Source organism: Protopterus annectens, chromosome 3.part1, assembly GCF_019279795.1.
Source record: "Protopterus annectens isolate FY-2018-M chromosome 3.part1, PAN1.0, whole genome shotgun sequence".
Lineage (NCBI taxonomy): Eukaryota > Metazoa > Chordata > Ceratodontiformes > Protopteridae > Protopterus > Protopterus annectens.
Window position 1 is genome coordinate 1353879799 of NC_056732.1, and position 15996 is coordinate 1353895794.

Below are 15996 nucleotides of genomic sequence, written 5' to 3' on the forward strand. Positions count from 1 at the left end.
GCTTTGTCTTGAAGTCATCAGGGAGGGGCTGAAGGTGTAGCCATGAATGCCTTCTGAGTGCAGAAGCTGATGCAGCTGACCTGGCTGAGGCGTCAATAGCATCATAGCTGCATCTCAGAGAATGTCTACTGACCTGAGCAGTAAGGGTGAGCAGGGAAGACAAGGAGGTTTTTGCTGCACATTCTTGGATATCAGCTAGTTCCTCAGATGCCTTGTCTAGCAGAGCTAGTGAATACTTAGTCATATGCATTTGGTAATTAATTGCTCAGAAGGACAAAGTGGCATAAGTATATATTTTCTTCCCCAACCTCTCCACAGTCTTGCTGTCCTTATCAGCAGGGACAATGGTAGTAGTAGGAAGGAGCTTGGAAGCCCTATCTGTTGAAATAGAGATAGTGCCTGGATCAGCTGGAGGACATTTAATCAGGAATTTCTCTGACAGAGGCACTTTGTAAAGTCTGTCAGCCCTATGGGGGGGCTGGAGGTTGAGAATCTGGGTTTATGAAGACAGAGTCATAGGCATCTAAGAAGGCTGGGTGAATAGGGGGAATTGCAGTTGGATTAGGAGTGTCCATTTGGATCAGGTCATTGAATCTATTCTGTACTTCAGTCATATCTGAAGACTCCCATTTGAAATAATCCCTCATTTTAATGACAGTTTCCCTAAAAGGTAAATCTTCCACAGGGGAATCTGGTTCAATAGGGCCTTCCTCTGGGGATCCATAACTCAGGGGGGAGGAAATCTGTGAAGACTGAGAGAGTCTTCTGAAGAGTCAGAGAACTTTTCCTCTTCCAACTGTTCAGGCCTACTGCCTGGGTAACAGGCCCAGGACTGAGGAGAGGAGGCACAGAACTGGGGGAGGTGGTAGTCTCTGGCCTAAGCTGGGGGAGGTGGTAGTCTCTGGCCTAAGGGTCATGAAGGCATTAAACAAGTTCTGGTTAAATATTTGTCATTTGGTAGGCTGATCAGCAGAATAGATGTTTGGATTTCTGTTTTTTCTTAAGGGGCCTTTCAGGCATCCGGGAAGCCGAAGGCTACGGTTTAGGAGGAGGGATGGCGGCGGCAGAATCCGACATACCCTGAGTGAATGCTGGTCCCCCCCGGCATCTTTCGACAATGCTGGTGTAGCCTCTATGAATGTGACATCTGCTCTTGATTGTGCGGCATCCTCTGAGGTACCCGCTATATCAATGCTGGCAGAAGCCAGGTCCTCGGCCAGGCCTGAGTGGACCACAGGCTGAGGAATGGCTTGTAGAGGCACAGCTGAAGAAGTAGGCCGCAGGGTCTTGGGCCTCTTCTTCAGAGGTTCACACGGGATGTCATACGCATCTTGCCTCCCTAATGTTATTTGCTTTAATCTCTGATTTTCTAAATACAGGTTCAAAGCCTGAAGATAATGATGTAAAGTCTTAGGGACAAAGGACTTACAAATTGTATAATTTTTGTGTTCGTGTTCCTTGCCCAGACAAAAGAGACACTGGGCATGTGTCTTTGTGGGAAATCTGTCAATCACAGTTACACTTGCCCTTTCCAGATGACATGAAGAAACTATAATTTTAAACTATAGGACTGAAGACTGCCCCAACGGGGTACTTATCTGAACTGTTTTGCGATCTGACATCTGCGAGCAAAAGGAGAACCTTGTGTATGGCTGGTGGCTGAAAAGTTCTGAGGGTTGGTGCGTGCAGACGTCACTTTTATGGCCCACGCTTCGACAGCCACATCAGAAGGCCAACACACCTACTGGGGACTGAAAAACTTTGGAAACCTGGCCGACGAGACTGGAAGGAAGAAGGGTAAACCCACTAGTTGAATATTGCAACATTGGAATAGAAGGACATCAACTTATTCCACTTGACTCTTACCCTCTTCCCCTCCCAGAAAAAAAATCCATAAACTCTTTATTCACTGCTATCCACAACTTCTCCTCTGGTTGATAAAAATATGCCTGACCTGTACATAAAACTAAAGGGACTAAAACATTTTCACTGCTTGTATCTTGCTACCATATCCATAAAACAGGGCTTTCAGATTCTCAGTTTTTATATTATTTTTTGTTCAGTCTCTTCCCAGATATTCTTAGCTGCCATAACAGAATCCTTTTTAATCCATACTCCTATTAATTTTATCATGTCCTCATAAATATGGCTACTGCTGAGCCAATTTGTGTGTGGGCACACATAGGTTACAGCTATTGCCTTTGTTTTATCTTCATTATTGTGTATCCTGAAAGCACATGAAACTGTCTCAGAATTCCACAACACTGAAATGTCCTTTTCTGGTTTTATTAGGTATAAAAAAATATCATCTGCAATTAAAGCCAATTTTCCTTCACTACCATGCCAATTATATCCTTGAATTTCTGAGTCCTTTGTTTTCTTTGCCAGTGGTGCTAAATATACCGCAAATAAAGGGGAATGAGGACACTCCTGCCTGGTTCCTCTGCTCAAACAGAACCCTCCCACTTTAATATATCCTCCTAATCGACTTTACAATTTTATCAGGGGAATGCAAATGCTTCCACTGCCCTACTCATAAAATCCCAGTTTACTCTGTTGAATGCTTTCTTTACATCAAGACCCACCAACAACAGTGGTATTTTCTTATATTCTGCTTCTCTCTGGATCATCATTGTTCTGTTAACGTTGTCAAATGTTTGCCTCACCTCCATAAAACCACACTGATCCATATCTATCAATTTTTGCATCACATTTGCCATTCTTTTTGCCATTAGAGACATAAGCACTTTATAATCATAATTTTGAATCAAAATGGGCCTATATGAAGCTGGATCTGATGGGTTTTACCATATTTAGGAATTACAGCAACCACAGGCTGTTGGTGCTTCTCCTCCTTTTAAAATACTATTAAAGAACCTTCCAGATATTTACCACTTTTTTTCCTCCTAGGTTCCAAACTTCCAAAGGACGTTTACGTATGCTTCTTTCTTTTTCTCATGTCTACGTGTGAATTGACAAAGCAAGTAGGGCATACATTTAAATAAAGCAAGCACAAAGAAGAAAGAAGCTTTTTGTTCCAAGGCACATGTCATAAATGAAAATGACCAAAAAAACAGTTCTGCTGTGGTTTTACTTCTATTATTCCTTACATTCACAGTTAACAAAAAGAAGAACGAATACATAGAAAAACGCTCACTTTATTGATAAAAAACAACAAAGCTTTCGGAAATGTCCCTTGTTCAGTGTTCAATCAAATCAATTAAAACCATCATATATATAAAGATAAGGAAGCAAACCACATGACACAGCCATCCAATGTGGAAACATACATCATTAAGAAATCAATTTAGGATTTTAAAACCACACTACTGTGTAAAAAAAAATATATATATCATCTAAAGTAAAAAATCAAAAGTAATATACAACCAATAAAAGTTGCATATTTTAACGAAAATAAAATGAATTATTTATATTGCCTCTGTTTAAAATCTAACATAGGTTTAATTGTTACCATGTTGCTTAGCCAAGGTGCTCTATCTGCTTCAAGTCTTATAATCCACTTATACTCAGACATCTCCAATTTATTATTTATGTCTCCAAGCCTCAAACTTCTATGTATAACCTCTAACACTTTAAATTTGAAGGTATGTGAGATTCCCTCATCCATCCTATGTTTTGCTAAAGCATTAGATGCAACACTCCTTCTTATGTCCGATTTGTGCTCAATGATGTGATCTTTCAGGCATCTTGAGCATTTTCCAACATAGAACCCTTGACATTGTGCATATGTAGCTAAATACACTACCATCATAGTTTTGCAGGTTGCTTGATGTTTGATCTCATATCTTAATTTACTTACTGGATGCTCAAAAAAATTTTTGTCACAAATATCAAAGCAACAACTGCAACCATGGCAGGGGACTGTTCCAACATTGTATACTATTTGATTCACCAAATTCACCTCAAAGTCTTTATAACATAGTTTTCTCTTTAAATTATTCATATTTCTATATGCAAATCGAGGAGTGTTACCCAGTATTGTACGCAATTCAGGCTGAGCCATTATAATCCGCCAGTTTTTTTAATTATTGTCTCAACAAATTTAGTCATACAATTTTAGGTAGTAACATACCTTAACACAGGAAGTGGGTTTTCACCCTCTTTTATGGATGAATAGTTACTGAAATATGAGGGTGCCTGTGAAATTCTATTCATCAAAATATTATCTCTTATTTCCATAATGTATCTCATATCATAACCTCTACTTTGGAATTCTTCACATAGGACTCCCATTTGTTCCTCACATTTTCTCTGGTCTGTATTCAGTCTACTAATTCTTAATAATTGGCTTTTAATAATACCACCAAATACATGTTGAGCATGCATGCTTCTCGCATGCGTGTATTTATTCACTTGTACACTCTTTCTATATGCACGTTTCTAATTTATTATTAAGATTTTAATAAATTTCGACATCTAAGAAGGACATTTTATCATAAGAAAAATTCATAGTGAACTTTAGAAAGTCCGTGGTATTATTTAAATAGTGAACAAAGCACCTTAATTTCTGTTCCTCTCCTTCCCATAATAAAAAACAATCATCAACAAAACGCTGATAAAAAAGAATATTCTTTCTGAATAAATTATCACACATAACATATTGTTTTTCCCATTGACTTAAAACGATGTTAGCATATGTATTGGCCATGGGCGTATCCATGGCTACTCCTGATGTTTGTAGGTATGGTTGCTTATTAAATAAAAAAACATTTTTTTCTAAGACAACTTCTATTACACTACACAAACTTTCAATCTCTCTCCCCTTCATTTTGGCATTATTGCATAAAAATTCACGAATTGCATCTACACCATATTCATTGGGTATCACGGTAAATAAGGAACCTATATCCAAAGTCACCATCATAAATTCTCGAGTCTTATTATTGTCATACCATGAATAAAGTTTTTTTTAAAAAATCATTAGTATCTTTTATGTAGCTAGGACAAGAAGGCAAATATTTACTTAGATTTTCCTGAATAAAGATGGATAAAGGTTCCATTGACCGCCCTCTTCCCGAGACTATTGGTCTCATTGGTGGTGTAGTCAGAGATTTGTGTAACTTTGGTATTCCATATATAACCAGAATAACCGGACTTGAAACAGAAAAATAATTAAAAAGTTCAAGGGTGATATCACCCTGTGTTTGCATTTCATAGACAAACATATTTATTTCACTAATAATCTTTCTTACATCACCAAATGTAATTTCTTTAAAAGTATGTTCGTCATTCAAAAAATGCCTTATTGACTCAACATATACATTTTTGTCAAAAATGACCGTTGCTCCACCTTTATCAGCTTGTTTGATGATTATATCCTTGTTGCTACTTAACTGCTTGCAGGCCAAAAATTCTGCATAAGATGTATTATACAATTTTACTTTTAGTTTCCCCATGGAGACATCATTATACAATTGTCTCAACTCATCCTCACAAACAGCACTAAAAGCATCCAATATCGGATAATTATTGGGAATAAAAGTACTTTTCTTTTTAAACTTATCTATCACACCATTTTGTGTGTCCTTGAGTAACATTTTCAAACATGTATTCCTAACAAATATCTTCAAATCAGTCAATGCTTCCACTATTGTGTGCCTGTCACTGGGAATAAACTGCAGGCCTTTATTCAGCAAACTTTCCATTTCAGCAGTTAAAAGAAGGCATGATTAGTTCAAAATGGAGCTGTGCGGCTTACCGTCTATAGACCAGGACACCTACCACTTTTTAAAGGTAGAGAAACCAAAAATCCCTTCAATATTTGGTATACCAAAAACTCATAAAAATGAGATAGACCCACCCTTAAGACCCATTGTCTCAGCAGACGGCTCTAAAACCCACACACTAGCAAAGTTTGTTGATAATAAGACTAAAAAATTATGGGTAGAAAGGAAACAAATATTGAAAGATTCCTGGGATCTACTGAAAGTTATTCCTGATATAAATGACATTGATAATATAACTTTTGTCACTATAGATGTAATGGATCTATTTTCCTCTATTCCCTACAAGTAGGGCATAGAATTTTATGAGGTTTTAATGGTGAATTCTTCAAGCAAATACAGGGTGTGATACATACAAATGTGGCAAATGTGCACAATGCCCATACATGCTAAATGGCAACAGTGTGAACATTATGAGTAGGAACAGACTAATAAATGAAGAGTATTATTATAACTGTGATTCCATGGGTTTAATATACTTGGCAGTTTGTAAAAGCTGTCACTCATTCTATATAGGGAAAACAGAAAGGAAACTTAAAAGAAGAATCTATGAACATCTTAACGATATTAAAAATTGTAAGGAGACTAATGCCCTATATAGACACACAAAGGAATGTTCAGAAGCTAGATTTGTATTCACAGTAATTGAACATACTGAAAAAGATATAAGAGGTGGGCTTTGGGAGGAAAAGATAGAATATAGGGAGCTCTGGTGGCAAATCACACTAGAGGCTTATAATCCTCCAGGTCTGAATGAATACACAAGCATATTACCTATTTTAAAGTTAAGGGCAGCTAAATTGTAATGGATGTTTGAATGAACCTTTTAAAACTATGTATTTCATGATTTTTATATAAAGAATTGTATTTTTAACATATTTATGTTCATTAAGTGCAATAACGATAAATGGCCACTAGAGGGCATATCTGCACAAGAAACACTTTATTAGTTCATGTTTTCTGTTTCAAGTCCGGTTATTCTGGTTATATATGGAATACCGAAGTTACGCTAATCTCTGACTACACCACCAATGAGACCAATAGTCTCGGGAAGAGGGTGGTCAACGGAATGTTTATCCATATTTATTCAGGAAAATCGAAGCAAATATCTGCCTTCTTGTCCTAGCTACATTAAAGATACTAATGATTTTTTAAAAAAACTTTATTCATGGTATGACAATAATAAGACTCGAGAATTTATGATGGTGACTTTGGATATAGGTTCCTTATTTACCGTGATACCCAATGAATATGGTATAGATGCAATTCGTGAATTTTTATGCAATAATGCCAAAATGAAGGGGAGAGATATTGAAACTTTGTGTAGTATAATAGAAGTTGTCTTAGAAAAAAATGTTTTTTTATTTAATAAGCAACCATACCTACAAACATCAGGAGTAGCCATGGGTACGCCCATGGCCAATACATATGCTAACATCGTTTTAAGTCAGTGGGAAAAGCAATATGTTATGTGTGATAATAATTTATTCAGAAAGAATACTCTTTTTTTATCAGCGTTTTGCTGATGATTGTTTTTTATTATGGGAAGGAGAGGAACAGCAATTAAGGTGCTTTGTTCACTATTTAAATAATACCACGGACTTTCTAAAGTTCACTATGAATTTTTCTTATGATAAAATGTCCTTCTTAGATGTCCAAATTTATAAAGATTTTATTAATAAATTAGAAACATGTGCGTATGGAAAGAGTGCACAGGTGAATAAATACAAGCATGCGAGAAGCATGCATGCTCGACATGTATTTGCTGGTATTATTAAAAGCCAATTATTAAGAATTAGTACACTGAATACAGACCAGAGAAAATGTGAGGAACAAATGGGAGTCCTATGTGAAGAATTCCAAAGCAGAGGTTATGATATGAGATACATTATGGAAATAAGAGATAATATATTGAAGAATAGAATTTCACAGGCACCCCCATATTTCAGTAACTATTCATCCACAAAAGAAGAGGGTGAAAACCCACTTCCTGTGTTAAGGTATGTTACTACCTACAATTGTATGACTACATTTGTTGAGACAATAATTAAAAAAAAAACTGGCGGATTATAATGGCTCAGCCTGAATTGCGTACAATACAGGGTAACACACCTCGATTTGCATATAGAAATATGAATAATTTAAAGAGAAAACTATGTTATAAGGACTTTGAGGTGAATCTGGTGAATCAAATGTTGGAACAGTCCTCTGCCATGGTTACAGTTGTTGCTTTGATATTTGTGACAAAAAAATTTTTGAGCATCCAATAAGTAAATTAAGATATGAGATCAAACATCAAGCAACCTGCAAAACTATGATGGTAATGTATTTAGCTACATGTACACAATGTCAAGGATTCTATGTTGGAAAATGCTCAAGATGCCTGAAAGATTGCATCATTGAGCACAAATTGGACATAAGAAGGAGTGTTGCCATCATTGAGCACAAATTGGACATAAGAAGGAGTGTTGCATCTAATGCTTTAGGAAAACATAAGATGGATGAGGGAATCTCACATAGCTTCAAATTTAAAGTGTTAGAGGTTGTACATAGAAGTTTGAGGCTTGGAGACATAAATAATAAATTGGAGATGTCTGAGTATAAGTGGATTATAAGACTTGAAGCAGATAGAGCACCTGGGCTAAATAACATGGTAACAATTAAACCTATGTTAGTTTTTAAACAGAAGCAATATAAATAATTAATTTTATTTTTGTTAAAATATGCGCTTTTATTGATTGTACATTACTTTTGATTTTTTACTTTAGATGTAAATATATGCACATGTATATATATATATATATATATATATATATATATATATATATATATATATTTACACAGTAGTGTGGCTTTAAAATCCTAAATTGATTTCTTAATGATGTATGTTTCCACATTGGATGGCTGTGTCATGTGGTTTACTTCCTTATCTTTATATATATATATAATGGTTTTAATTGATTTGATTGAACACTGAAGAAGGGACATTCCCGAAAGCGTTGTTGTTTTTTATCAATAAAGTGAGCATTTTTCTATATATTCGTTCTTTTTTTTGATAAATGAAAATTATACAGTTGTATCAGTTAACAGATTAATAAGAAAAACAAAAAAAATATGCATTCTTTATGCATCCTTTATGCATCTCACTTGCCTGTTTTGGTCCAACTTTGATCTGTCATCATCAGCTGCTACAGTACCAGTTCTGCATCTAATAAGAACCTCTTACTCTGACTATATAACTTCTATGTTGAAGGAAACTCATAAGATATGCATAGTGCCTCAGATCTATTTTTTTATTATTACAGGTTGAAGTACCTTTTATATTGACAAACCCCAGTTTTCAAGATTTTGGTATATCACACAAAAGAGCTTCCCCTCACAAACAAGACATATGCACTATTCCAATAAATGAATGCATAGTTTTCCCCTAATAATTTCAAATACAAGCTGAAGGTCCATGCAAAAATATTCACACAAACATAAAATGATCAGCACCCGGGTCTTCATTATTTTGTTGAAAACTAATTACAGCGAACAGCTGTTCTTCAAACACAAAGCATCAAACAGCCACAAATGTTTTCCTAGGGGAAGGGAATTACTTGTCCACCACAGTGACCGGCACACACACTGCATTACTTCAAACCCACCACACCTCCCCCTTATATATACCAACTCCAAGATTGCACTACAGTGGGGAAAAGGACAAATTTCTAATGATGGCTAATGAATTCCCTTCCCTGTGAAAAATGTTCGCTGATGTGCATGTTCCATGAGCAGCTGTTCATTGTAATTAGCTTTTGACAAACTAATATAGACCCTCCCACCACCCATGATGTATGAAAGCTAATGCAGTTGTTTAGGTAGACAGTCATTTTAAATGTGTTAAGTTTATTTAAACATTTCTATGTAATAGCATTCAAATATCTGTGTGAAACAGTTTTTTTATTTTTATTATCAGGATGAAGGCTTGCAGAGTTTTCCATGTTTCAGACTTAAACAAAAACAGTGTTTCTATTGTTTGTGCCTTTTTCAGTTTTGCAACATCACTACTGCCGGGTTGAAGGCAATTCTATATACCAATAAGTAAAATACTATGTAAGTACATCTATATGATACACTGACCACAATGATGAAGCTGAAGATAGGCTTCAACCACAATAACCTGAAAAGCATCCTTACCTGGTACAGTTTATTACGATATTCTCCCACTGACAGCTGGATATCATCATCAACTGGAAGAACCACATCGTAATCTAAAGAAGGCTCTCTTGCAGGGTTGTGAAATCTGAGATCATGAAACAACAACTAGTTACTATTAACTCTAGAAGCAGTTTGATGGTGGTCAAGTTATTAATATTTACAATTCACAGCATTTAACAAGCTATTAAATGAACAAAAATTGTGTGAATATACTCTATAAAAGTAGATCTGCAAGGAGAAGTCAGTATACTAGTAAATCATTACATTTGTTTTTTACCAGTAGAGTTGGAGTTGTCAGGCCAATCGTCCAAGGATGCTTTCAATCAATCTATCAATGATCTCACACCAGTGGGAGTACTGATACATGTAGAGCAAGCATCCCATACAAACCCAGCACTGTCATGTGGTTTCTACAGTTTCCAAGGCTAATCCCACTGCAAAGAAAAAGGTGTTTGTGGTAGACAAAGTATAGTGTCTTCAGTAGAGTATCCAAAGGATAACAGCAACATAACAAGGAACTGTGTACAGCCTAATAATAAACATAAATACAACTGCAGACATCAGAAACCAATAAAGGAAGACTGAGGGAGGGAATGTGTACTACTACAGTTACTTCTCCTTGAAGATCTACTGCTGTGGTGGGTATAGTTACACAACTGTGTCATCTTACTTTGGAAAAGGATGATTTAACAGTAAATCATTACATTTGGATAGCATCATAAAGAGTACTAGGAGACTTCAATAAGTTTAAAGTTAGAGGAATCCTTGTAGCACACCCATGCCAAAATGTATTCTTCCTTTTGACTACATTTTCCCTTTGCAGTGCTTTGTGAAAGCATGGACAATAGTTCAGATTGCGGCTTCTATAACAACCTGCCTAAAACACTTCTAAATATGCTGCAGAAGTAGCCGCTACTGTTTTGCAATATCACTAACAAAGTCTTAAGGTGCATCATTAAAAAACCTTTATTTGGAATCTTCAAGGCACAAACATCTGACATATCTTTATTTAGGACAGGCTCTTCCTGCTGTAGTATCTCAATTGTCTGTGAACTTCAAACGTCACTTAAAAAGAGAACAACAGGTACTGTATCAAAATGATTTTTTTAAGCAATATGAGGTATGAAACTTTAGGGATCATACCTAGGTGCAGTTTTTGAGACATCATTTGTGGCTGCAGCTACTGGGTTCTGCAGTCGCTTGATTATGGCACTCTTTTCCATGAGGAATTGTCCCAAGATCTCAACTCCAGAATCCATGTTCCCCTACATTTTGATAGTTCAAATTAAAATAGGAGTAAAAGTGATGTAACAGTTTTTCTGTATGTATGTATGGAGCTTTTCTCCCCGGGCCTCCGCTGAAAATGGACAAGTATCCAGTTGGACTATCCCGGTCAACAAATGTAAAATAAAATAAAAATAAAATAAAAAAAATTTAAGGAGATGGACAAAATTTATTTCTTGAAAGAGTTTTACTGAATGTCCATAAGGTAAAAATACTACCTAGTCACAAAACAAAACAAATTGTTGAAACATGCTATGAAAGTCTATAAAACTGCAACAGACCACACTTAAAACACAGACTTCTATTTCACAACAATGAGAATAATGCCATATTCAAAAGGTATAACAAGGAAGAATGCCACACTCAAAAGGAAAAAAAAGTGGTGACTGCAGAAACTGTGGAACACAATTAAATGGAAGGGTAAGAATCAGTTTGAGGTGTACAGTGCTCAAAGACCCCAAATCCTAGTCAGCATTCCCTTTAACTAACATAAAGATGACAAAAAAGAGGGTCCACCCTTGTGCCTAAGCCAGTTGGTAATGACAGACCAGTTGGCATAATGGTTAAGGTCTTCGTCTCCTATGCACAAGGCACAATGCCTGTTTGGTGCTCTTCCTGTGTTTCTGTGGGGTTACTCCAACCTCCGAAAAATATAATGGAGCTGTAGGGAAGCAGCACAGGGTCTATATGGGGTCCAATGTGGGGAAATGTTTTATAAACCAATAACTCTGTGTATCTACTGTGGTGCGTAGTATCCTCATGATAGAACATGGATCACAGACAGCATGCCATGGAAAGGCTAGCTATTTGATGGTGTAAAATTTGACTCTAGGTGATGCGGTCATGTTGAATAATGTCGACAAAGAGGCATGGGTGTCTGCCACTGATAAGTGGGTTGATGACCCAGCCTACTCTGGCCTATACCAGGGATCCATGCTACGGTTGGGAGGGGTGTATGTGCACCTTCTGGCCAGTGTGTGCCACCATAAAAAAAAAGCAGCCATCTGTAATTAAGCTACGGCCTGGCCAGCGTCCAGCTGCCATCCAGTTGAGTGAAAACTGGATGTAAAACCAATCACCCAGCTAAATATGAACTAAGAATTGATACACTCAATGTACACTCACTGAAAGGATGCAGCTTAGAAGTGGATGACAGAATGGGAAAGACATTGATGGACATCCTATGTATCGAGGAGACACGATGGAAGGGCAGTGCAACAAAGCCACTTGGTTGGGTTCCAGAGTTTACTACTCAGGAGGAGGACTAGATAGAAATGCTGTGGGAATTGTGATGAGGGACAGGCTTCAGAAGGCAGTGAGGGATGTCATCAGAATTAGTGACAGACTCGTGGCAATCAGACTCCAGTGTAATGAAAGCGCAATATTCATAATCACAGCCTATGCCCCACAGCAGGGTTGTTAATAGTAAAGAGAAGAGTGCATTCAGATAGCACTTGCAGGACCTATTAGATAAAGAGGACAACATGAATTGGTGTTGATAATGGGCAGCTTGAAAATATATATCGGGACAGACAGAATAGGATATGACAGCTGCCTGGGTCCACATGGGTAGGGCAAAGGAATAAAGAAGGAGAGGCCATTCTAGACTTCTGTATGGTAAGTGCACCAATTATAAATACAGTCCTACCTCCTCCTCTAGCACTCCTCTTATCAGCTTTTCCTAATCTTCTTCTTTTTCTTATTTCCATTTACAGTTGTCAGCTAATACAAACACTGTGGGGCATCCCTATAGCAGTTCTCTACCAGCAAGCTGCATCTGCAAAAGTCTGTGGCCGGTTTACTTAAAGTACAGGAAAATTACACTGTATGTTAATGATTTAACCTTTCTATGATTGTAAATTTCATTAGAATGTATTCAGGGAGTGCACACTACTGGTAACCCCCACCCCCACCAGAGATCTCTCTAAACCCAACACTTTCTAGTTTGGAATCATTGTTTTACTCAGTCTTCTCCTTCCCAATACACTTGTCCATATTTCTCCCACTCCATACTCACTCCTGACATAAGGTTTCTGTTTCTCTAAGAATTCCTAGTCTACAAAATTGTCAGCTGCATAGATACTTTTCACAGTACCTGGTAGTCTAAGTGACTGTTCCTTGCTGTGCAGTTATAGAACTTGACTCTGCCCACTCCGTTCTGCCCTCGCTACGCTTGGGCTTCACGCTCCCCTACCCTGCCCCCATTCCCTCCTGCCCCTAAATCACTCAAATTTATCTACACCTAACCACTCCCACTCACATGTCTACCAATCACCGCCTGTACAATTTTGAATTATAAAGTAGCCCACATTTCCACACTAATTCTAATCAACACCCATCCATTAGCACACATATATTAACCTTTTACCAATCCCTACCCATTTTGCCATTACAAAATGCTATTGATACATTGATGCTATCAATACAAACAACATTCTTGTTTCATACACATCTAACAGTTATCACTCCTGTAATCAAAAAGGGCCAGTCTCCACTATACCCCCCTCCCCACCATTACAATACAACACATATCCACCTACACATTCAGCTGCTCTGACTTCCCACATAGTCACCCTCCTATCTGATTTAATCCCTGCTCTACCACATACCCACAAACTCACAACTATCACTCTCCCAACATCTCACAACACACTCTAACCACAAGCTGTTAGTCCCACTCTAACAACCTCAACACAATGTTACATTCACTAAAAGACACAACATTACAGCCACTAAAACAAGCAGTATTTACTACCTTATCTCTCAACAGAGCCAGCCTAATTACACTAGCCATTCTTTATCATTTAACTAACTTCTACACCTCCATCTACTATGACCACCCTACCAACTCCATCACCAACTCTCCACTGCCCATAACCTACTACTACAACTCCCAAATTTCACCCAACCTCTACAACACAGAAATAGACTACCTCCCACTTAAATACCATCAAACCAGACACAACAATGAACCACTATTTAGAAACCACAAACAGCTAAGCAAACTTATATAACAACTTTATTTCATATATTATCAAAAGTAAAACTCACTGGTGACATCACCCCAACCCTGACCCCAGACTACCAATAAACAAACTACCACTTACACCTTAATCAACTCCACTATACCCCTTCACCCCAAACAACACTCCCTGCTGTTCCTTAATATACAATTAAGAAGTATACTAAACAAAATCCATAACCTCCATGCACTAATTGACTTACAATCCCCTGACAAAACAATTTTGACTGAAACTTGGCTTAAGCCACATATCAAAAACAATGTAATACTTCCCCCAGAGTTCAACATAAATAGACTTGATTGTCAAAATAAACGTGGAGGAGGTATAGCAATAATGTTTAAACAAAATCTAGCTCTAGAAGTTATCAGCACCACACTTCCTATATCTAACAATGCAGAATTACTCATCATCAAACTGAATATCAACAAGAACAAAACACTAATCATAGTGGCTATCTATATCCCTCCAGGAGATAACACTAGCACAGTTGAAGACATACTTCACTGGCTATCCACAACCTTCCACCAAGAAACCATAATTATGGGTGACCTCAACACAGACTGGTTCACCTATAATTACAATAATCCATCCAATTTTATAAACCTATATGGTTTCTCCCAGCTCATACAAACCACCACAAGAATAGACAAAACCTCCAACAGACAACCCATCCTGGATTGGACTCTCACAAATAAAAATAACACACCCCTTCTAGCAAGATGCTGCCCCAGCACCATAAGTGACCACCTACCCACATACCTAATCAGAAACAATTTTAGTCCACCTACCTAGACAAGTAGTCTATAGGCTAATCCGCAACAAGAAAAAATTTAATACCCACATTTTCAACTCCCTCTTCCAACAAATTAACTGATTCTCCCTCAAAACATTACCACTAGATGACGCTGTTCAACACTTTAACACCATCTTCCTCAACATCCTAAACAGCCTGGCCCTAACTAGAATAAAACATCACCACACACCCTGGCTTAGAAACAACACCAAAGACCTACTAAAAGAAAGGGGCAAGGCATAGGAACACTGGCTAACAAAAGCAATGACAACCTTCTACTTTTCAAACAACATTCTTTCAGTTCTCTTCAAGATATTAGAAAAATTTATTCAGTCCCAGCTTCTAAACTACCTTCTCTCTAATAACCTCTATCAAATACCCAGCATAGTTTTCGCCCCCACCACAGCACCACAACTGCCCTCCTCAGTTTTATTAACACAATAAATAAACACAGAAATCAGAATAAATATGTCTCATCCATCTTTCTACATCTCTCAAAGGCATTTGACACAGTTTCACACCAAAAACTACTGTCAGAACTGGCCACATTACATCTCAGTCATTCTTCCCTAGATTGGTTCCACAGCTATCTAACCAAACACCAGCAGGCTGTTAGATGGCAACAGGAGCTATCTTCTTTGCTTCCTGTTAACATAGAAGTTCCACAAGACTCCATATTAGGCCCCCTACTTTTTACCGTCTTCACAAATCAACTCCATAAATCCACATCTCACGCCTCTGTCATCCAATATGCAGGTGACTCTACCCTGATATGCTCCGCCCCCTCTCTAACACAACTACAGGCTATAACACAACAATCCTTCCTAGAAGTAGAATCCTGGCTAACTAACACTAACCTCATACTGAACCCAAACAAGACCAAACTCATGCTCTTTCTCCCCACCAAAACATCCAATCCCTCAGCCACTTTTCAAATCCACTCCTCCAACAA

The 15996-nt window shown here is 37.5% G+C and overlaps 1 protein-coding gene across 1 annotated transcript in view; it reads right to left on the reverse strand.

The window, feature by feature from the left end:
* The window catches only part of MAPK15 (mitogen-activated protein kinase 15), a 1649688-nt gene that overhangs the window by 257939 nt on the left and 1375753 nt on the right, over positions 1 to 15996 (reverse strand). The window contains exon 12 of the mRNA XM_044067386.1: positions 9924 to 10029. Coding sequence (XP_043923321.1) covers positions 9924 to 10029 — 106 coding nt within the window. The remainder of the gene's footprint in view (positions 1 to 9923; positions 10030 to 15996) is intronic.